Genomic DNA, 23,276 nt, shown 5'->3' with positions numbered 1-23,276 from the left:
ATTGTTTACCAAATGAGTCGTGCTTTCGTCTAACATGATGTAATGGGCATATACATATATGTCACCATCGTGGTGAACATTATAGTGAAGCAGCAGTCCAAGAAATTGATAGATTTAGTTGCGGCTCAGTCATGGTGTGAAGGGGCACCAGAGCTCATAGGCGATTGGACTTTCAGATACTCACATGCTGACTTAGTGCTCAAAGGCACATCAATGAGATTGTACTGGGTCACACTGTGCCCACTGCAGCTGTAATGTGTCCCCAGTTTATCCTGCAACAAGACAATGTGAGATGATACTCACCAGCAGCCACCATGCAAACATCACAGGACATCGCACTTCAAATTTTCGACTGGCCTGCTCTCAGTCCTGACTTCAATTCTACTGAACATTTATGGGATATTCCGTCCTGTAGCACCTCAAACTCTTGCAGCTTGCAGAGGTCCTTCCTGAGGAGTGGGAAAAAAATTCTGCAAGAAAATGTTCTCAGACTTGTCAGGTGCATGCCTTGAATACGTGAGGCGGTAGTAGTGGCATGTGGAAGGCCCACCAGATATTGAAATGTTTCTTTTTATGCCTTACGTGACTTAACTGAAAGAGTTTCCACTTCGTTTATGACAGTATATTGAATTTGTGGTCACAGTAGTGAATTGTGTGATGAGAAGAGAACGGGATATGCATATTTCCGTTAAATAAAGGTTTCGTTTTCCATGATAAATTTATTTCACTCCAAACATTCCTGAATGACACAGGTGTTTAAAATTTTGTCCCTCTAATTTTTATGAGCAGTGTACTTTTTCACAGTCTTAACACACATCTTTTACATATAGTTCACAATCTACAACAGTTTTCATGAAAGAAACAAAAACATATTGTACATACCCTTATAATCTGCCACAAAAGACCAAGGACCAGATGAGGTTTTCCTTTAGCAAGGTCATGTGCATCAATGTTTACTATATTGCAACCAATAGCTTGGGATGATACTAACGCTAGAGTTAAGTTTTCATGCTTTGTGTACAGAGTCAGGTTCTTCTTATTTATGGCTCTTTCATCAATGGTATCAGGACAAGAGTGGTTTATTATCTTACTGCAAACAGGAAAGGTTACATGCTACGTTAGTGAAACAATTATTCTGAGTAAAACATGCACAATCTTTAAAATACAAGCTTTATATCACTGCACACCTCTCTGTGACGTTTTTATCAATCTATGTGATTAATAAATCTAACACTAAGTACTATCCTTCAGGTCATTAACAGAACTATCAAGCTGTTAATAACTGAGGACAAAGCAAGCTATTCCCACAATGAAAGTCAATTAACATGAATACTTCACAATTAACATGAATGCTTCATGTTAACGTAATTACTTCACACCTTACAACAACACAAACAGCTTTCTAGTAGCTGAACAAATAGTTAAAGTTTCACATGGACTTGAAAGATAACAACATACAATAGGGGATTGGGGAGGGAGGAAGGGAGGGAGCAGTTATTCTCAGCTACGACATAATTCAGATTTCTGCAGTGCACTGCAACACAGGACTGAAAGGAAGGTTAAAATCTTAACATCCCTTCCCCAAGACCAATGGGCACTAACATTTGTCTTAAGTGGGCAAGGATGAGGAATAAATCAGATACAGCCTTACTAGATCACCCATTCCATTGCCATACATATTAATTTAAGGACGTAATGAAAAACTTAAATATGGATGGCTAAATGGGGATATGAACCCACCTTCGTGTGTCTTACCACTGTGTCACTCCAATCAACAGACAAATTGGATTGGCAATGTAAATGAACAGGACATTCTTTCATTAGAACAACAAGAAAGGGCAACTCCTTTCATTTGTGAAATGGGTGACTAGAAATAGACTCAAAGAAAAAATAATGCATTCACTATTTGTGCAGCAAGCTAAAATCATTGTGATCAAAGATATTGCTGCATCAATGACAACAATCAAAGCACCAACATTTCACTTCACTTAGCATAATGAAACTATTCTACCAAAATGATGACTGAACCATCATCTTCTAGTCTAGTCTAACTCAACCCCCCCCCCCCCCCCCCCGACCGCCACAGAGTTCTCGACTGCTCCATTACATAAATGCTTACAAGAACAATATGTCTAGTCACACAGCAGAATAGTAAGGCACTGAAAACTTACACTGTGAAGGTAAATCTCAACACAAAATATAAGAAAGGAGCATAGTGACTGATTTTCTCATCTTAGACTAATACATTCACAACTAGTGAGAAGACATTACTGAATGAATGAATGAATGAATGAATGACCAATGAACTGCAACTTTGAGAACACACATTACAGTTTTAAACGTTTCTACTAACATGATTACTTGCTTTTGCCCTGTAGTCAAGTGTACACTGCAATTAACAATGTGAGAATTTAAAACTTTTATAACATTCTACTTAAGGACACAATTCACACTGGTTGTCAACCACAAGGCAGTGGTTGCAGAATTATATGATGAAATCCAAGTGTTCCTATGCAAACTTCCATTGCTGGTCACACACAATGTTCCAGCCAACAAGATAATGCCCACTTTTACACATTTCCAATCTGCAACCTCCTATTGACATATAAGTTATATTATTATAATTAAACGCTAGCTAGCAGGGTTTTTTAAGCCCTCATTACACCTCAAATATAGTTTGAATATATTCTACTGTAGCAATTTATTGATATTTAGTTCAACGAACTTAGGAAAATGAAACTATCAGGAATGATACTACTACTACTACTACTACTACTACTACTGTTGCTGCTGCTGCTGCTGCTGCTACTACTACTATTACTACTACTACTACTACTACTACGAGAGAAACAAGATGTCAAACACTGAACTTTTAAAACCACGTTCAGGATTTGTCAAGTGGTGATGTAATTACCAACCACTGTATAAATCAAGTTTTGTAAACTCAGTGCATTTTTATCATACCCAAGCAAAGAGTTTCAGCTAACCTCTTAATAATAATTCCCGAAATCTATGGAGGGAGCGAGGTGATGGTCGGGCGGGTGGGGGTGGGGGTGGGGGGCGTGTGCATGACACCAAGAACAGAAAAATAAACACAAAGAAAATACACACCATACATCTTTGCAAGCACACTATCATTAACAGTTTACACATAAAGGTTACAAACTACTTTACAAATGTTACAAATAGCAATAACAAAAGCTAACAACAATCAAATCACAATAATCATTTGGTTGTACTTTACAGTAATATTTTCATGAAAGGCGATTGGTCTCTTCCCATCAAGGAATGATTTACAGTCTTATGTAACCAGAGTAAGTTTCTAACTATATCTCAAATTATTCATTGAGTACTTATCTTACCAGTGAAGATATATTGGTGTTCAAACAGAAGCACACCACAGCAAATATACAATAATATCAGAAAATGGTAAAGGACATTACTTACCATAACAAAATACCATCTTTTACTTTCTCATAAAGTGTCTTGCCCTCTGAGTCAATTGGTAGTAAGTGCTTCAGATCAGGATCAAGCCTCAGATTTGTGTTAATCCAATCAGAAAATGCCAGTTGCTCCTCCAACCTCACTGAATGTGTTGTACCTTCACTAGATGCATCTGACATTCCTCCAAGTGTTTCTAAATTCTCTTTTTTCGACACAACTTTCTTAAATGTGTTTCCAACTTCATTTGATTTTAGATCTAAACAGAGCTGCAGAAAACAAATAACATGCTGTTTAATAAAATCTTTTACTACATAAAGTGAAATTTATACAGGTGGCAAATGACTTAGTCTTTCAACATATGCAACAATTCATGGCATTTTTGATTATTCAAGTCAAGTTTCTTGTCTCAAGAATGAGCAGAAAATCTCTTTTATTCAGAATGTAATCTAGTCCATCGATGCCCTTGAGCAGATCTGTGGTGCTGGCAGGTTGCATGGTGTTCGTGTTATCTGGAATGTACATGTTGAGCGTATCAGATAGGTAAGCTTTCCAATGAGCAGAATTTAAATTTAACACATTTTAGTGTAGCAAGGGTGAAGATCATTGTGGAAAAGTAGAAGTCTGCAAAATGCATTCTGACAAGTCCGAGACTGTGCAATTTTTAACAGTGGACTTCGATTAAAGCCTTTTGCAAGACACTGTAGTACAAGAACTGCAGCTATCACTGACAAACAGCTGCACTTATTTCTTGGAAGATAGCTACTTCATTCCCCAATACCATGAAGTAATTCTTAAGGTTTTATACAAATTGCGACAAGTCATTTCCGTGACCTACATCTTTATAATTGTGGCACATTTCATTTCCTGATTGAATGTGACAAAGAAAAATTGAAGGACAACACATAGTTACAACATAATCACAAAATTGTAAATAAGAACTCAAGAATGCCAAAATATCTTGTTAAAATATGTGATTGTAAATTATACAATCCTTTGACTTTTTCACCAACTTAATGATGGTATCATTTTTTGTTATTCATTAAAAATTAGAAGTGTCCAGAAAACAGACATTTCTAATTACAAACACATGCTACAGAGAACACTTTCCTGTTTTAGGGGTATTGGTAGTCATTTAACCCTTTATTTACTTGCAGGACTTAGCTGTCCCGGCATGTTTTGTGCAGAATTATGTAACTCAACAGCCCGTTAGACCTGTAGGGACACACAGGTCACATTCCTAAAAGTTCATGCTTCCTACACTAGATGTCAGCACAGACTATGCAACATTTGAAAGCGTACACAGCAGACTCTAATATAAACGTCTGTGCTGCAAATAGCTGCTTGGTGTGCGAAATAATGCTGTGAAGTTACGAAAATAAAAATTAGGTTTATAGATACACTGATGTGAGTGAAAATATTTATTTAGTAACTTTTATAAATACTAATGTTAATTCTGATAAAATGTCTGTACAGTGCCGTTGTACTACTCAATCATAATGCGAAATATGACTGGTACTTAGGAGTCACAATCTGAGGTTGTATTGACGTTAGGTTACTTTTGACATATGTAGCTTTTTCACGTTTCATATTCTTTTAAAATAAAAATGTTTCATTGCTGATGACAGTAAGGCAATTCATTTTATATAAAAAAATAAAAATGCTATTTATTTTGTTTTAGGCTATGGCAACCTATTACAGAAGAGGTCTTACAGACGACGAAATTCTTACTGAACTAGACAATTTTCCAGATGATATTGACACACCATTTGAATGTAGTGATGGCAGTGAAGATGAAACAATGATTAGTAATTCAAAGAATAATAATGCAAAAACTCTTCAGGCATGTGCTAGCTCTACACAAAATACAGCAATACCTACAGTAAATGCAAATGAAGAAGAGGAGGAGAATGAAAAGAAAATATTCAAGCTGTACCTGCCTCTGCTGTGCAGTGGAAGAAAAGGAATTTCTCCACAAAAATACCCATCTTTAGTCAACATTCAGAAGTAGTTTTAGAATACTTTGAGGACTGATACATCAGTTAACTTTTTCCTGTGTTATTTTGACATCGACATTGTAGAAAATCTTTTTTTCCAAAGCAGTTTATATTCCCAGCAGAAACAAAGATGCATACCAGTAATAACCTCCAATGACATATATGCACTTCTTGGCCTACAGTTTCTTTTTGGTTACCACCGTTTACCCAGAATCCGAGATTACTGGTCCTGCGACCCAAATTTAGGTGTTCCACTAGTAAAGCATACAATGACAAGCAATATTTCCAAATTATTGACAACCTCCATGTAAATGACAATCTTTCAATCCCAGACACCAACTCTGATAAACTGTATACGGTGCACCCACTAGTATTGAGTTTGAGCAAGAATTTCATGAAACTTAGGGATCCAGCAAGAGTACAATGTATTGATGAAAGAATGGTGGTGTTCAAAGGAAGGTTTCCAATCAAATAATATAATCTCATGAAGCCCATCAAAAGAGGATATGAACTCTGGTGCACATCATCAGACATGTCTCAGTATATTTATGAATTTGAAATATACCAAGGAAAGCAGAATAAATTCCACTAAAATCTCCAAAAATAATGTTGGTTTAGAGGGTTCTGTAGTATTGAATTTGACAAAATCTTTAGAAGGAAAAGGCTAATCATTATGATGGATAACTATTTTTCCTCTCCTAAGCTTTTTGAGCAGCTGAAGGACGTTGGCATTTATTCCTGTGGTACTGTATGACCAAAACGTGAAGGACTTCCAGAGTTTGTAGCAGGTAAGTGTCTGAAGAGAGGAGAGTTTGATTTTAGATTCTCAGACACGGACCTCTTGTTTGTCAAGTGGGTGGACAATTGTGCAGTTCACTTTCTTTCAAATTATCATGGAAATGAAATATGCACTGTACCCAGAACCCAGAAAGAGGGAACAAAGATTGAAGTGGGAGCACTGATAGCTGTACGAGATTATAATGAACACACGGGTGGCGTAGATAAAGCTGACATGTTTAGGTGTCTTTATGAAATAGACAAAGTCAAAAAAGTATTTGTACGGATTGTTTTGTGCAATGGTAGAAATGACCCTTGTGAATTCCTGTATTTCATACTGTGACACAAAAGGAACACCTCCACTGTGACTTGAAACATAAAACTACACTTGGGCTACTCACACTTGGAAAGCAAATGTCCAAAAAATGGGGAAGGCCAAAAGATGATCAAACTTCTCCTCTTTCCATTCCAAATAGAAGAAAGGTAGCATTTTCAGTACCAAATGACATATGTTTTCAGAATACTGGATCTCATTGGCCAACATTTGTCAATTCGAGAGGCAGATGTGACCTTTGTTCATCTACAGAAGTGGAATTTCTACCTCATTCAAAGTGTAATATCATCTTGTGTGTCAATAATAATAATAATAATAATAATAATAATAATAATAATAATAATAATAATAATAATAATAATAATAAACCTCACAATAATAATAAATCCCGTGGAGGCCCGGGAAAAGAATAGGCCTCCAGTATGTTCTGCCAGTCGTAAAAGGCGACGAAAAGAACAAACCACTAATAGGGCTAACCCCCCTTTTAGTGTGATTAGTTGGTTCAGGACAGAACTAATGAAGCCTCGGACAAGCGCCGTCATGGTCGGGGACGGCGCTTGAACCCTATGCCCGCCCACAATGGTAACGACACTGCTAGCCAACTGGAAAATGATTTAAATCCGAATAGAGGTGTTTTGCAGGATATGCTTCCTGCAACCACCCTAGAAGGAAAACAAAGACAGAGGATGAGATGGTCAGATGAAGTTAATCGACACCTCATGTTCTGTTATTACCAAGCAACAAACCTAGGAACCAACACAACTGGATACAGATCACAAGTATACACAACATTTATTACCAGATACCCAGAATTAAAATTTTTAACAGAACAACGACTAGCTGATCAGATCCGTGTAATAATCAAAAATAACAGGATACCCCAGTCAGAATTAGATAACATCAAACAACAAGTACAACAAATACTGGAACAAAATAATGTGCAATCAGAAGAAGAAGAAAATACAGTAATTGACTCAAACATCCCAGAGCAAACAAACAAAGAACAACAAGCACCAATTAAACAATCAGAGGAAAACGAAATCTTAAGGCAGCCACCAGAACAAGCACAAATAGAACACAAAGTGACACACATGTTAGATATAGAAGAAAAATTTCAGCTAACATATATAGAATACAAAGACACAAATACAGACATTAGACCATTCTTGCATAGACCACCAAATAACCCACAAGTCGAAACAACAATAAAAACTATCAACACAATCATGCACAACAAAATAAATGAAAACACAACTGTGGAAGAGTTACAACTACTGGTATATATAGGAGCACTCACTACACTAAATATACACACTGGGTAGAGATCAGAACCAACCAACACACAGAAGAAACCCACAAAACCAGCATGGCAACACAGGCTACAGATCAGAATAGCAAAACTGAGACAAGACATCGGACAGCTAACACAATTTATAAGAAATGAAATCTCGGAAAAACAAACGAAAAAGGTTAGGTAAAATCTCACAAGAAGAAGCGACAGAGCTATTAGATGAAAAGAAACAGAAATTACAAGCATTGGCCAAACGACTTAGAAGATACAAAAAAAAGTGAAAATAGAAGGAAACAAAACCAAACATTCAACACAAACCAAAAGAAATTTTACCAGACAATAGATAACACACACATTGAAATAAACAATCCATCAAACATAACAGACATGGAACACTTCTGGAGCAACATATGGTCAAACCCGGTACAACATAACAGGCATGCACGGTGGATACAAGCAGAAAAAGACACATACAAGATGATACCACAAATGCCTGAAGTGACAATTTTGCAACATGAAGTCACCCAAGCAATTAATTCTACTCACAATTGGAAAGCCCCTGGAAATGATAAAATAGCAAATTTCTGGTTAAAGAAGTTCACCTCAACACATTCACATCTAACTAAATTATTTAACAGTTACATTGCAGACCCATACACATTCCCTGATACACTTACACATGGAATAACTTATCTGAAACCTAAAGATCAAGCAGACACAGTGAACCCAGCAAAATATCGCCCCATAACATGCCTACCAACAATATACAAAATATTAACTTCAGTCATTAAACAGAAACTAGTGACACATACAACACAGAACAAAATTATAAATGAAGAACAAAAAGGCTGTTGCGAAGGAGCACGAGGATGTAAAGAGCAACTGATAATAGATGCAGAGGTGACATATCAAGCTAAAACTAAGCAAAGGTCACTACACTATGCATACATTGATTACCAAAAAGCTTTTGATAGTGTACCCCACTCATGGTTACTACAAATATTGGAAATATATAAAGTAGATCCTAAATTGATACAGTTCCTAAACATAGTAATGAAAAACTGGAAAACCACACTTAATATCCAAACAAATTCAAATAATATCACATCACAGCCAATACAGATTAAGCGTTGAATATACCAAGGAGATTCATTAAGTCCTTTCTGGTTCTGCCTTGCTCTGAACCCACTATCCAACATGCTAAATAATACAAATTATGGTTACAATATTACTGGAACATACCCACACAAAATCACACATTTGCTATACATGGATGATCTAAAACTACTGGCAGCAACAAATCAACAACTCAACCAATTACTAAAGATAACAGAAGTATTTAGCAATGATATAAATATGGCTTTTGGAACAGACAAATGTAAGAAAAATAGCATAGTCAAGGGAAAACACACTAAACAAGAAGATTACATATTGGATAACCACAGCGACTGCACAGAAGCGATGGAAAAAACAGATGCCTATAAATATCTAGGATACAGACAAAAAATAGGAATAGATGATAGAAATATTAAGGAAGAGCTAAAAGAAAAATATAGACAAAGACTAACAAAAATACTGAAAACAGAATTGACAGCAAGAAACAAGACAAAAGCTATAAATACCTACGCTATACCAATATTGACCTACTCATTTGGAGTAGTGAAATGGAGTAACACAGACCTAGAAGCACTCAATACACTTACACGATCACAATGCCACAAATATAGAATACATCACATACATTCAGCAACAGAAAGATTCACATTAAGCAGAAAGGAAGGAGGAAGGGGATTTATCGACATAAAAAACCTACATTATGGACAGGTAGACAATTTAAGAAAATTCTTTCTAGAACGAGCAGAAACTAGCAAAATACACAAAGCAATCACCCACATAAATACATCGGCTACACCACTACAATTTCATAACCACCTCTACAACCCTTTAGATCACATAACATCAACAGATACGAAGAAAGTAAATTGGAAAAAGAAAACACTACATGGCAAGCACCCGTATCATCTAACACAGCCACACATCGATCAAGACGCATCCAACACATGGCTAAGAAGAGGCAATATATACAGTGAGACAGAAGGATTCATGATTGCAATACAGGATCAAACAATAAACACCAGATATTACAGCAAGCATATTATTAAAGATCCCAATACCACAACAGATAAATGCAGAATTTGCAAACAACAAATAGAAACAGTAGATCACATCACAAGCGGATGTATAATACTAGCAAATACAGAATACCCCAGAAGACATGACAACGTCGCAAAAATAATACATCAACAGCTTGCCTTACAACATAAACTTTTAAAACAACACGTTCCTACATACAAGTATACACCACAAAATGTACTGGAGAATGATGAATACAAATTATACTGGAACAGAACCATTATAATAGATAAAACAACGCCACATAACAAACCTGACATCATACTCACCAATAAAAAGAAGAAATTAACACAACTAATTGAAATATCCATACCCAATACAGCAAATATACAGAAGAAAACAGGAGAAAAAATTGAAAAATACATCCAACTGGCTGAGGAAGTCAAGGACATGTGGCATCAGGATAAAGTGGACATTATACCAATTATACTTTCAACTACAGGAGTCATACCACGCAATATCCACCAGTACATCAATGCAATACAGCTACATCCAAACTTATATATACAACTTCAGAAATCCGTAATTATTGATACATGTTCAATTACCCGAAAGTTCTTAAACGCAATGTAACATATACCGTACAGTTAAAAGGAAGTGACGCTTGATCAAGGTCCGCGTCACTTTCATTCCGAACCAGACCTAAGGTCTGAGAAAGGAAAGATAATAATAATAACTGTTTTTATAAGTATCACCAAAAGCAATAACACTAGCCGTATGATTTTTTTGGGACTTCCGCCTGTATAATCCTGTCAAGACTTTTATGTGTTTTAATAACTTTGTATGATTTTTTAAATTAATTTGGTATTAATTCAATAACAGTTGAAGTATTGAAGTAAAAATTTTGAGCCCTGATTTTATATTTTTTAGCATTCCAGTAAATAGAGGGTTAAAATCCGTATATTGAAGCACATTCACAGTCAAACCTGCAGTAGTACTCAACAAATACTGAAACTTCAAAGATGGTAAATGTAGACCAAAAATACAATATCACAACAAGAAAACAAAAAACAGAATCTCAGCGATTCCTGAAGCAGTTCGAGCTTTGTGTGCACACGCACAGAAGGGTTCACTGGCTGTCACTGGCCTTCAGTGTAGATGCACACCAAGCTCAAACTCTTAAGGGAATCAATGAGATGCCACAAGTAATGAGGCCCATGAGCAGGGGCACTGCATCAGTAGTGTGTGGTGTAAGTTGAGAATTTGGGTCTGACGGTAGGCGTGCTAGAGTTGCCTGTGTCCAGATGGCATAGTAGTCGGTGCATCTGCCTGGTGAACAGGAGATTTGGGTTTGATTCACAGTCCGGTACAAATTTTTAACTTGCCCCAATGATGTAAGTCAATGGCCACTGACAGCTAATGTGTTTTATTCCTTTTCGTCTCAATTCATAGTGGCCGCAGGATCAAAATGGTGTCTGTTCTTTGCGACATGTCTGAAATAACAGACACCAGAGTTACAGGTATAGTTAGCTGAATGTAGCCATTACTGGAAGATGGCCTAATTAACTTACCATTCAGGTAATTAACACTATTCAAGGACATTACACATGCCAGTCTTCACTGCCAGAGTAGTTTTTTTAACTACCAAAGTGTTAAAAAGAGAATGAAATATACAGGGTTATTACAAATGATTGAAGCGATTTCACAGCTCTACAATAACTTTATTATTTGAGATATTTTCACAATGCTTTGCACACACATACAAAAACTCAAAAAGTTTTTTTAGACATTCACAAATGTTCGATATGTGCCCCTTTAGTGATTCGGCAGACATCAAGCCGATAATCAAGTTCCTCCCACACTCAGCGCAGCATATCCCCATCAATGAGTTTGAAAGCATCATTGATGCGAGCTCGCAGTTCTGGCACGTTTCTTGGTAGAGGAGGTTTAAACACTGAATCTTTCACATAACCCCACAGAAAGAAATCGCATGGGGTTAAGACGGGAGAGCGTGGAGGCCATGACATGAATTGCTGATCATGATTTCCACCACGACCGATCCATCGGTTTTCCAATCTCCTGTTTAAGAAATGCCGAACATCATGATGGAAATGTGGTGGAGACCATCCTATGGTACATTTAGCTCCCTGCTTGCTTTATTCATCGACTTCCGCGGGCTACGCGTGAAACTTGCCCGCACGCGTTCAACCGTTTCTTCGCTCACTGCAGGCCAACCCGTTGATTTCCCCTTACAGAGGCATCCAGAAGCTTTAAACCGCGCATACCATCGCCGAATGGAGTTAGCAGTTGGTGGATCTTTGTTGAACTTCGTCCTGAAGTGTCGTTGCACTGTTATGACTGACTGATGTGAGTGCATTTCATTACAAGCACAACAAACGCTTTCTCAGCTCCTGTCGCCATTTTGTCTCACTGCGCTCTCGAGCGCTCTGGCGGCAGAAACCTGAAGTGCGGCTTCAGCCGAACAAAACTTTATGAGTTTTTCTACGTATCTGTAGTGTGTCGTGACCGTATGTCAATGAATGGAGCTACAGTGAATTTATGAAATCGCTTCAATCATTTGTAATAGCCCTGTATATGAATGAGCAGAGCCTACACAAATATATTAAAGGCATGTCCACCTATTTGCTTTCTTTTTAAAAGTATGAAAATGAGATTTATACATAATTTCGACCTAAGAAACCTGATTATACCTCCCCCCCCCCCCCCCCCCACACACACCCCTTTTTCTGCTCCTCAAGTTGTTATTCCTGTAATGGTACATATTTCAGTGTATTTTAAATCAGGCAGAGAATCGAATGTAGGCCCAATCAATTTCTGAAAAACATTCTTTTAAAATGACTCATTTGCAGTAATCCTCACACTACTGGGTTACTATATTTTTATTTGAACACTCCATCTTAATAATATCAGCTCTTAATCAGTGCAATTTATTCCCTCCCACTCACTTCCAGCACTGTTTTCACATACATCATTGCTTACCTCCAGTAATTGCTTACCTTCAGTACTAAAATCCTCAAAACACTGGTAATATCAGTTAGCATTACACAACACTTAAATATTTGCTTAGAACTTACCAAGACAGCAGTACTGGTAATACTTGTTACAAGCAGCATAACAATGGTTCGCATGATACTTGCTGTATAAATACCAGAGCCAAAAACACTATATGTTGACTGAAGAAGAACTATATGAAAATGCAGTCCTATGTAGTTGTTACAATGTTTTACTTTTTATAAGAACTGTTTGAAGTAGTTTCCTGGCCCATGTTATGTATCCAGATTTCAATGACAGAACTTGGCCTATAATACATCATTCCAAGTCCTATACTACATCATCAAACAGCGTATTTGGGTAAATAAAAGTTTTGCACTCAGTGATACATGCAAATGTCTTTATTACAATCCTTTTTCTTCCATATTCGTGACTTTAAAAAAATCACCACCTTGTGATCAGATCTGTGGAAAATAACGATTTTGAAATGAGTTATTAATACAAACTAAAAACCAATACACCCCACTTCTTTAAAGAATCAAACTACCATGCATAAAACAGCTTCAAATGTCTGATTACATTACATATAAATTAATGTGTTAAATATTCGACATTAACCATTTAAGTGAGAAAATTTGTGAAAATATTTGAAATTATGCTTGCTTAAAGTTTATTGGAAGTCGCTAAGTGCCCTCACTGTGCTCCATTTTAAGCAAAACCAAGTTTTTCATGCATGTCAGTGTACAGGACATCGTAGTTCCTGCACCGGGTATCTTACAGTGACATAATTCTGCAGATATTGGTTAAAAACAATCTTGGTTGCAATTTTAGGTTTTTATTTTTCAACAATGCGTTTTGCCTTATTTAGGTATCTTTAGGTTATCTTTTCTAGATGGACTCGAGAGCCACCAAGATCTGCATAATGTGTTCCCGTTCACAGGAGCGAGTAACAGTAAGCCCCCATCTTACTCTGTTACTCGCTCCTGTGAACGGGAATGCGTTATGCAGATCTTGGTGCCTCTTGCGTCCATCGCTGAAAAATAAACTAAAATTGCAACCAAGACTATTTTTAACCAATACTGTTAAGCACTGGTTTGCTGTATGCCACATATGGATTGGAAGAAGTTCTAATTTTGCACATATATTCAGTTGTATATGTGGATACCGTCTGCAAACTGTGTTATGAACACAGTTGGCAATAGAGAAGTAAAAAATTAAAACGTGTCTGATGTGGAGTTTTATTGAATGAACAGCAAAAAAAATGTGGTAAGTGATAAAATCATTTTCCTTTCATCCTTCTGAGGAAGATGTCAGTGACAAAAAGTTTGATAAAGGTTTCAAATTTTGTGTGAAGTTTGTTGGAAATCGCTAAGTGCCCTCATTCTCAAATACTGGATGAATCAAGTCCAGGTAGTTGCATGCCATCGGTTATGCTGCCTCACAACAAACGGTTTCTGGCTGTAATACTTGTCTTATTGTTTTAAAACTTTTCACGTAACATTATACCTCTTAATGAATAGATTATGACAACATTTTAAATTTTTAAATTTGTCAATAATGTGAAATACTGAAAATCAAATTTTTGTTGCTCATGGAAGCTTTTGGGTAGGCAACTTGCAACTGGTAATGGGTTCTGGGATAGTCACTTAGTAACACAGTCGCCATCAAGAAAATTCCTTTAAATCTTTCACTGATAATCTATAATGGCCGTTTACCTCTGAAGGGAGGGTCTTTCTTCTGTTAAGGGGGAAACTGAACTACGTACAAAGAATGAACTATAAACATATTAACAACTGATATAATTGTATCTGTTATACATGACATTTCACTGGTCAGTTACAATTCATTAAAAATGTTACATACATGATAAATATTTCATGAATAAATAAGGTAGGATAATTAGATGTAGGAGTCACTTGAGTTGGTTTTCTACCTTGATAAGTGATCATATAGAAATGCACTGACAAACTGCCTATTGGCAAATGCCTATTGGTAAATGCATTGTTACCAAATACTAACACCACACGTCACATGTAAATGACAATTTATAATGACAGACCACGACATATTGTCTTACAAAACATTCTATCCAGTAGTGGCGTACGTGACAAGAACACTGCATGTGTTACTGCTGCATTCATGGACTGATCATACAGATTCGATGATTCACATACTTCCACAAATTTTTGCATTTCTCGAATTTTAATTTTTTATGTGATCGAGGTATTTGCATAGCACAGGCAACATGATCTCAATCAGTATAGTGAATCATTTACAAGCACTAGTGCATCAACTTTCTTCTTCCCTAACAGTATTCCCGTTGAGACTGTATACATAGCACATGACCTACAGATGGTTGCATAATATGAACCAAGTGCTTTCACTCTAGCAATGTTGTCTGGCTAGCCATTCTACTTACTTTTGTAATGCTTCAACCTACAATTCAATATCATACTGAACATTTTCCATTGTCCTCGCATGTCACTTTTAACAACCCATCCTTCCTCAATCACATTTATCTTGTTTGCACTTTTATCTTTCTCACTACCTGCACAACATGGCATTTTCCCCTCTGCATCCAGTAGCAGTTGCTACAAATAACTGACACAGTGGTTTATTCAGCCAGAACACAATAGGAGCACAGAAAAATGTGAGTTTCTGCTTTTTGTTCTAATACAAGAATTACACCACCTGCAGTTAATTTCATCAATTGACGGTTGTTGCCATAACTGATCACGATCACATGTTACTGAGTAGTAGTAGCCCTCTCCACTACTTCAGCCAGTCGATAATAATGAAACAATATGAATTCAACATCAAAGACAGAAAGGACCAAATTTGGTACAACTTAAAGCTCTGAAGTGCTAAACCTCCAACAAGAAATTTACTCCATTGAAAATCATGAATGACATCCTACAAGAAAACCCTAATTGGGCAGGTATATTTAATTTATTTCTCTGATTTAAGCAGTACTCAGACTGATACTGTTGCTCAGAGTTCTTTTACATATTCAATTATATCTCCCATTTGTCTGCCAGCTTTATTCAAGATACCTGGAACCCCTCTCAAACCAGAAATAAAGTCATCAGGTGAGGTATGTCATTCATGCTCTGAAGGAGATGAGCTGAAAAATTTATACATAAGGAAAAATATATCAGTCCAAGGGAGCATGTATGGCATCAACTGGGGTTCAAGTCGCTGTCCTCTACATCTGTAACATGAAGCCAACCAGTTCTGACAAGCAAGAATTCTGTATTTACCCACAGTAGTCACCACCTTATATATATGTCAATTACAGTCATAAAAAGGTATTTAATGTCAAATGCATTTGAATTTTTTTGGTTACATCTTTAGTTGCTGTCTACAGTCACAGTGTAATTCTGCATCTGCTGTTTAGTACTGTTTCTATGCTGTGAAGTTGCTCAAATTGCTGAAGCACATGCACACTTGTGTGGTGGCGATCCACTATGAGGCACACAGTTCAAATCCTTGGGCTGGAAAAAAAGTTCATCAAAAGTATTGGCCTGGCAAGGTTCCAATGCCCTGCTCTAAATTCCAAACCTCTCTGCAGAGTCTCATGGAGTGAGAGAGATATGATAACAGAGGTGTTTATTTGTCCATTAGATGGTGGATCACTCACTCACTCACTCACTCACTCACTCACTCACTCACTCTCTCTCTCTCTCTCTCTCTCTCTCTTTACTTAACCCTAAGATGTTTGGACTGTCCGGTAGTGTTGCCATGGGAAGTCTTCTGCCCCTCGCCGACAGCCACTTTTTTTTTACATATAACTCTTCCCACTCCAACATCGAGTGGTGCTACACATTGTGAATTTTGTTTTCCGCTCCAATGTTGATCTTCATTCAACATAATTTTTCGCAGTTCTCACACGCTCAATTCTCGAAGCTGACAATGCTAGCTATCAATGGTGCTTCGTGCTGCCATCTAGGGGAATCTGTGTTAACTCTGTGTTAAACTGCTGCAGTTACGTTTAAATGAATGTTTGAATTATTACATTCAAGTTTGCCTACGTGCAGTGGCTAATTGCTCATGTTCAGTTCTGAAGAAGAGATTTTACAGCTTTTAAAGGAATCTCTAAGATACAGTGATAGTGACAGTGATTTTGATGATGAGAGTTGTTCATTTCTAAACAATTCTAGTGAAGATGACAGTGAAAACATTGAAAATGTGCATTTTTCTGGTAATTCAGCAGAAGATTTGTGGCAAATGTGAGGCGAAAATGATTCCAACATTACATATTTTGCCTTTTGACAATTCAAAGTGTGGTTTTATCACTGAAACTGGTAATGTTCCATCACTGCCAGTCTGTTTCTGTTAATTTTTATACAGACAACCTATTTCAACACATAGCACACCAAAATACATAACATGACCACTTCTACAACATTCTGTGTGGTGTAACCAAGGAAGAAATAAAATTCTGGCACGGTGCGCTACTGAATATGGCATTACAAATATTTCGGTAAAATTTTCATTCACTGTGTTTAATTTCGTTGAGTGTTCCAGTGGCAACTTGAATTTTTGGTTGTAGCTAAGAAATTTTGTGAAGTTTTGGTGATATTGGTGTTAATTGTGGTTTAGTAGTATTTATAGAAGTTGTTGCTTTCTTAGTAGAGAGAATTTTGAGAGCACTATTGTAAGTTCTTTAAACAGTTCTACTGTTGCAATTGAACTTAGGTAACATAGACATTCTGTTTTTTCAGTAAATGTTAAAATTTTTTCATGAGTGAGAAGTGTGGGCTTTCTTGTAGGTTTGTGAGTAAAGGGTTATTGTGTGGGATTTGTTCAAAGAATTTTCATTTGGGGGAGGGGGGGAATGCAGTCGGGAAGCCAATGGGCATCCTAGCGAGATTTTTCCTGGAAATGTACAATTTGTAGCAGAAATAAGTTGAGAGAAGAGCAGGAGAGTAAGATCTGTGTCCTTCACTTGAAGTTACAAGACACAAAGGAGGAACTAGATAGGTCGAGGAGGGTAAAGGGTGCTGTGGAATGAGAACTTGCAGTTGGTAAGAAGGCAGCTAGGAGGAGCAGTTATCCAGACAGTTGTACTTTGCGTATAACCAATAGATTTGACCAACTGTCAGAATTGAGTGGGGAAGAGCCTCTTGTAGCTGTAAGAAACCTGTAGCAGTCCTCAGCAGTTAGAAAGCCTTAGTCAATAGCAATTTCTAACATAAAGAAGAAAGTTCTGCTGCTAGGTACTTCGCATGGCAGAGGTGTGGGCCAGCAGTTGCAGGAAGTCTTGGGTAGTGAGTACCAGGTGACCAGCATTGTGAAGCCAAGTGTAGGGTTGGCTTAGGTGACTGACAGCATAGCCGAGTAATATAGGAATTTTACAAAAGAGGATCAGGTAGCGACTGTGGATGGAGTGAGAAACTGTCTTTATATGGACAGGGAATATGATTTAGGCGGTGACCTGGTAAAGATAGCTGCTAAAACTGGTGGCACTAATGTGCACTTCAACCAACTGTTTCAGCATCATGATTGGCTTCATGTTAATGCTGCTGTTAGGTGTATTAACATGGGGCTGGAGAAAGCACTGATGGCAGAGGGTGCCAGCTGTGTCTATCAATAGATAGTTTCACTAGGCATGGCCTGCACCTCAAAAGGTATGGGAAGGGGAAGCTGGCAAAGCTCATAGGTGACAGTGTAGTGGGTGGTGGTGGGAGCACTCACTGAAAAATTCCTGTAGTAATTTGTGTTAGAGCTGCACCTTTTTTAGCTTTAAGTCAGCTGATAGGTATATCTGCTTGAAAGAAGCCCTCTAACAAAGGAATCACTTTCACAGGAGGTCAGGTACCCAAGTAGAGAAGGGATTAGCATATTTCATCAAAATATAAGAGGTATTAGAGGTAAAGTTAGTGGACTGCTTATAGATGATGACTGACATTATTGGTATATTGGAGCACCACTTACATAATTTGACAATTCATATGCTTCCTTTACCACGATACAGATTAACTGGCTGTTTCTCAAGGAGTTCTTTGCAGAATGGGGGAGTGGGCATGTATGTAAAAAAACAGTATTCCATTTGAGTCCATAAACGTATCACGGCACTGCACTGAAGAGGTATTTGAATGTTGTGCAGGGGCAGTTGAATTTAGTGAAACTAAACTACTTATTGTTCTTTTTTGTAGGCCCCCTAGCCCTGACTTCAGAGCATTTCTGCCCAAGCTAGAGAGGGTTCTTTGTTCACCTTATAAGAAGTACCAAAAATTAGTTATACGTGGTGACTTCAATTTTAATTTTCTATGTGATTGTGCAAGAAAAAGGATGTTGGAAGACCTCCTAAACTCATAAGATCTGATGCAGACTGTGTTTTTTCCAACCAGTGTGCAGGTGAACAGTAGCACAAGCATAGACAATATTTTCATTCATTCTTCATTACTAGATGGCCATTCTGTTAATAAAAGGGTGAACAGCCTTTTAGACCATGCTGCACAAATTTTAATTCGAAAAGGCTTTTATACTCCAACAAATGTCACATTTACACCTCATTACAGAAGAAGAGTGGCAGGATGTTTATAATGCCGATAAAATAGGTGACAAATATAATGCTTTCCTTAACACATTTCTCATGATCTTGAGAGTTGCTTTCCATTAGAGTGTTCTAAATGGGATACTAGCACTAATAGAGAGCCTGGGTGGCTGACTAGTGGTATATGGATATCTTGCAAAATGAAGTGGAAATTATATCAAAATTTTTGAAGTGGTCACAATCAAGCTACAGTAGTCCATTACAAACAATACTGTAAGGTGCTTAAAAATGTTATTAGGAAGGAAGAGAGTATATGGTACGCAAATAGAATAGCTAATTCACAGAATAAAATTAAAACAATATGGTCAGTTTTGAAGAAAGAACAAGATCAACAATATAAATTCAGTTCGTAGTAAAAATATTTCTGTTACTAGTAAGTCAGATATATGTACAATATTTAACAATCATTTCCTGAGCATTGCTGGTGAATTAAATAAAAACTTAACTTTCTACAGGGAATCGTATAACTCCCTTGGAAAATGCCTTACCAAGATTGAGGTCTGAAATATTCGTCAATCATACTGACAAGGGGGAGTGAGTCAATAATTTAAAACACTGAAGACTAAGAACTCTCATGGATCTGATGGAGTGCGCCCTGTACTTAGCCATATTTGTAATTTCTCCTTTGGGAATGGTCAGTTTCCTGAACCATTAACATACTCAGTGGTAAAGCAACTTCATAAAAAGGGATAATGTAGACAATTTTAGACCTACTTTATGCCATCAGTGTTTGCTAAAGTTATTGAAAAGGCTGCATATGTAAGGATAATTGATCATTTTATATGACAATTTGCTATCAAATGTACAGTTCAGCTCTAGAAGTCATTTAACAACTGAAAGTGCTATATTCTCTTCTCTCTCTGAGGTACTGGACAGATTAAACAATAGCTTTCAAACACAAGGCATCTTTTATGATTTAATTAAGTCATTTCATTGTGTCAATCACAAAATATTGCTCCGGAAGTTGGACCATTATGGAATATGGGAGTAGCTCACAATTGGTTCACCTCTTACTTTAGCAACAGACAGCAAAGCGTCATTATTGATGTTGTGTGCAACATTGGCTCTGTTTCAAATAGTGCAGTTCATACTTATAAGTTCATGAACTTATACGTTCATGACATGTAGAAAACCTTATTCCCAAGAGTTACCAGCTTTCACTCAGTTAATACTAGACAAAAATCCAATCTGTATTTGGATCCCACATCCTTTGTTCTTGTGCAGAAACGTGTGCAGTATACTGCTGCATCCACTTTCAATTAGCTACCACAAGAATTCAAAAATTCTAGCAGTAATTCACGTGCTTTCAAATCAAAAGCGAAGCATTTCCTCATGCATCAGTCGTCCTATGCCATTGAGGAGATCCTTGAAAAATTAAGCTGTTTCTTATGTTATATTGTTGATTGCATTTACTTAAACTTATGACTTGTCTCTTTTTGGGTTCATAAACATTTTATTTTATCTGTTATTGCTTTTATATTGTAATTCATGTACTGGAACATTTTATGAGCTTGGAGATTTGCTGTTGAATTTGGTCCTATGGAACTACACATGTAAAATAAAAATGAACAGAAGTGCAAGAACCTGCAGGACTTTTTTCAAGACAGTGCTTATAATCATCTGACTTCTTTTCAGATTGTTTCACTTGCAGATGATTTATGCAATTTTTCTGGGCACTTCATGTTTCTAATCCGGAGTGCTACACATGTCAACACTTAGGTTCAGTCACTTCTGAGTCAAGTGAAGTATGTGATTACTTGTCTCTCAAGTTTCTCAAAATTTATGAACCATATAGGTATTCAGCTGCTGATGAATCTACAGCATCATTCAAGGGTGGTGTGTTATTCAAAATGCACAGAGATTGAATTTAATAAGCATCTACCAGCCATACTTTGCTGAATTGTTTGTACTTTGTCACTTGGCATCCAGTCATAAATGTCATTTGGCACACAATTTGTGAAGTGAGAAACAAGCATTAACACTTTTACACTGGAATCCACCGTTTCCTACAAATACTGCACCTAAACTACAATTAAAAGATCAGAGCATCAATTCAGTGTGCACAAGGCAACTGAACGCTGTTTACAACCTCAGTCACCTTTCCTGCCGACTATAGGTGCCCAGTGACTCCCTATGACAATTCTTAAAACAATAAATGAACATCAAATACATAAGAAATCCAAAAAACATCATTTTCATTTTTCAAACCAGTGACTGGTATCATCTTTATATTTCTCCCACGAATTGTTCAATATATAACGCTAGAAATGACACTACAGTTATCAAGTAACCTCTCTTGGGTTCAAACTCCCACTATATCTTGTGCAAACTTTTACTTATTTATGAGCTGAAGTGGCCACAGAAAAATTGCATTACCTTTCATTATTTAGGTAAGTTACATGGTTAATTGAATTACAATTGATTTCAGGTCTTCCAGCAGATTTGCCTTATGAAACCATGAAGAGCAACCAGGGCACTAAATTGTGGTTAAGCATGGAGTAAAAGACCAATGTCACAGATGCATTTTTACGAAAATATCTATCCACTTAAATCACAGGATCATAACTTGCATAACCAGGAATGAAATGTCACAACAGTCTGACTGGGAGGATACTTCTGCTTGTACCTGCCTACTGTCACAACTACATAGTATATCACTCTACATTGTAGCATTATTTTATGAACAACTTTCCACAAGCCACCTAATCACAGCAACAAACAAATAATAATGTTGTACAAATACCTTCTCAAATTCATCAAAGGAGAGGCGGCCAGAATGGTTAGAACCACGGCTGTTAAATTCTGCTATTATTTTTCTAACTTCCCATCCAGGAATTTTGAATCCACAAACCTCCAGGGCTTCTCGTAACTCTGACAAATCAATGAAACCATCTCCATTTTTGTCGATCTGTAACAACAACAAAAAATTATAAATCACTCAATGTACAAACCTTAACTTAATGATTAATTATATATCATGTAATACTGTGTTTAGTATCAAAACAAGAACAAGACAATAACACCGAAAGACAATGAAGCCAACTGTTACTAAGGCATAATGACAGTGAGATTCATCTAAGTTCCCCTCTACATTTTACTTGTTTTTGCCTACTTAAGTTTGGCTGCAAGTGTTTCAGAAATAAAGCACTTAGTTAATAATAATATGAAGGCAATATAGTTTCAAACCACAGACGGAATTTTAAATTTTTAAATTCTTTCTAAAAAGTCTGATTGTCTGACTTATTTACATGCTTCTTGAAAAGTACATTTGTTATTTTATTAGCCTATTCTGAATGTTTCCAGCTATCTTCTGCTTATAAAACAGAAATCTTTCTGTAGTCCTGATTTTCAACGCCCATTATTTCTCCTTAAATAATAGGAAACCACATTTACCAAGGAAGTGAACTTAACCATGCTTTGAATACAGTAAACGCAATAAATTTGTGGATGGTTCATAATTGTGTAAGCATGATATGATTAGTATCTAAGTGCACTGCTTCTGAAGCCTCCATGGCTAAACTCCAGTAGACAAAAACTAATGTTTTTCTGAACATTTTAAGTATATTTTGGTTAATGGATAAACTCAACTGAACTTTCACTCTGTCACAAGCCAGAAAGAAATGAACTTTAAGATGAGGTGACTTCCATTCAGAATTTCTCCTTCACCTTTTTTGAGAAAATTTGGCCATTTATTATACAAAATGGAGTTTAAGTGCTGCTGAGCAGCCCTAT

General features: G+C 36.8%; 1 protein-coding gene across 2 annotated transcripts in view; it reads right to left on the bottom strand.

Moving 5' to 3' along the window:
• Window positions 1-23,276, bottom strand: part of LOC126470153 (plastin-2) — a 237,643-nt gene that overhangs the window by 126,333 nt on the left and 88,034 nt on the right. For both annotated transcript variants that reach the window (XM_050097772.1, XM_050097771.1), the window contains exons 2-4: window positions 22,288-22,452; window positions 3,448-3,710; window positions 883-1,090 (exon numbers count right to left, since the gene is read on the bottom strand). In XM_050097772.1, the coding sequence (XP_049953729.1) occupies window positions 883-1,090; window positions 3,448-3,710; window positions 22,288-22,452 (636 nt within the window). The remainder of the gene's footprint in view (window positions 1-882; window positions 1,091-3,447; window positions 3,711-22,287; window positions 22,453-23,276) is intronic.

This window comes from Schistocerca serialis, chromosome 3 (assembly GCF_023864345.2).
Source record: "Schistocerca serialis cubense isolate TAMUIC-IGC-003099 chromosome 3, iqSchSeri2.2, whole genome shotgun sequence".
Classification (NCBI taxonomy): domain Eukaryota; kingdom Metazoa; phylum Arthropoda; class Insecta; order Orthoptera; family Acrididae; genus Schistocerca; species Schistocerca serialis.
The sequence above is the reverse complement of the archived record's forward strand: the minus strand, read 5'-3'. Positions and strand labels throughout refer to the sequence as shown.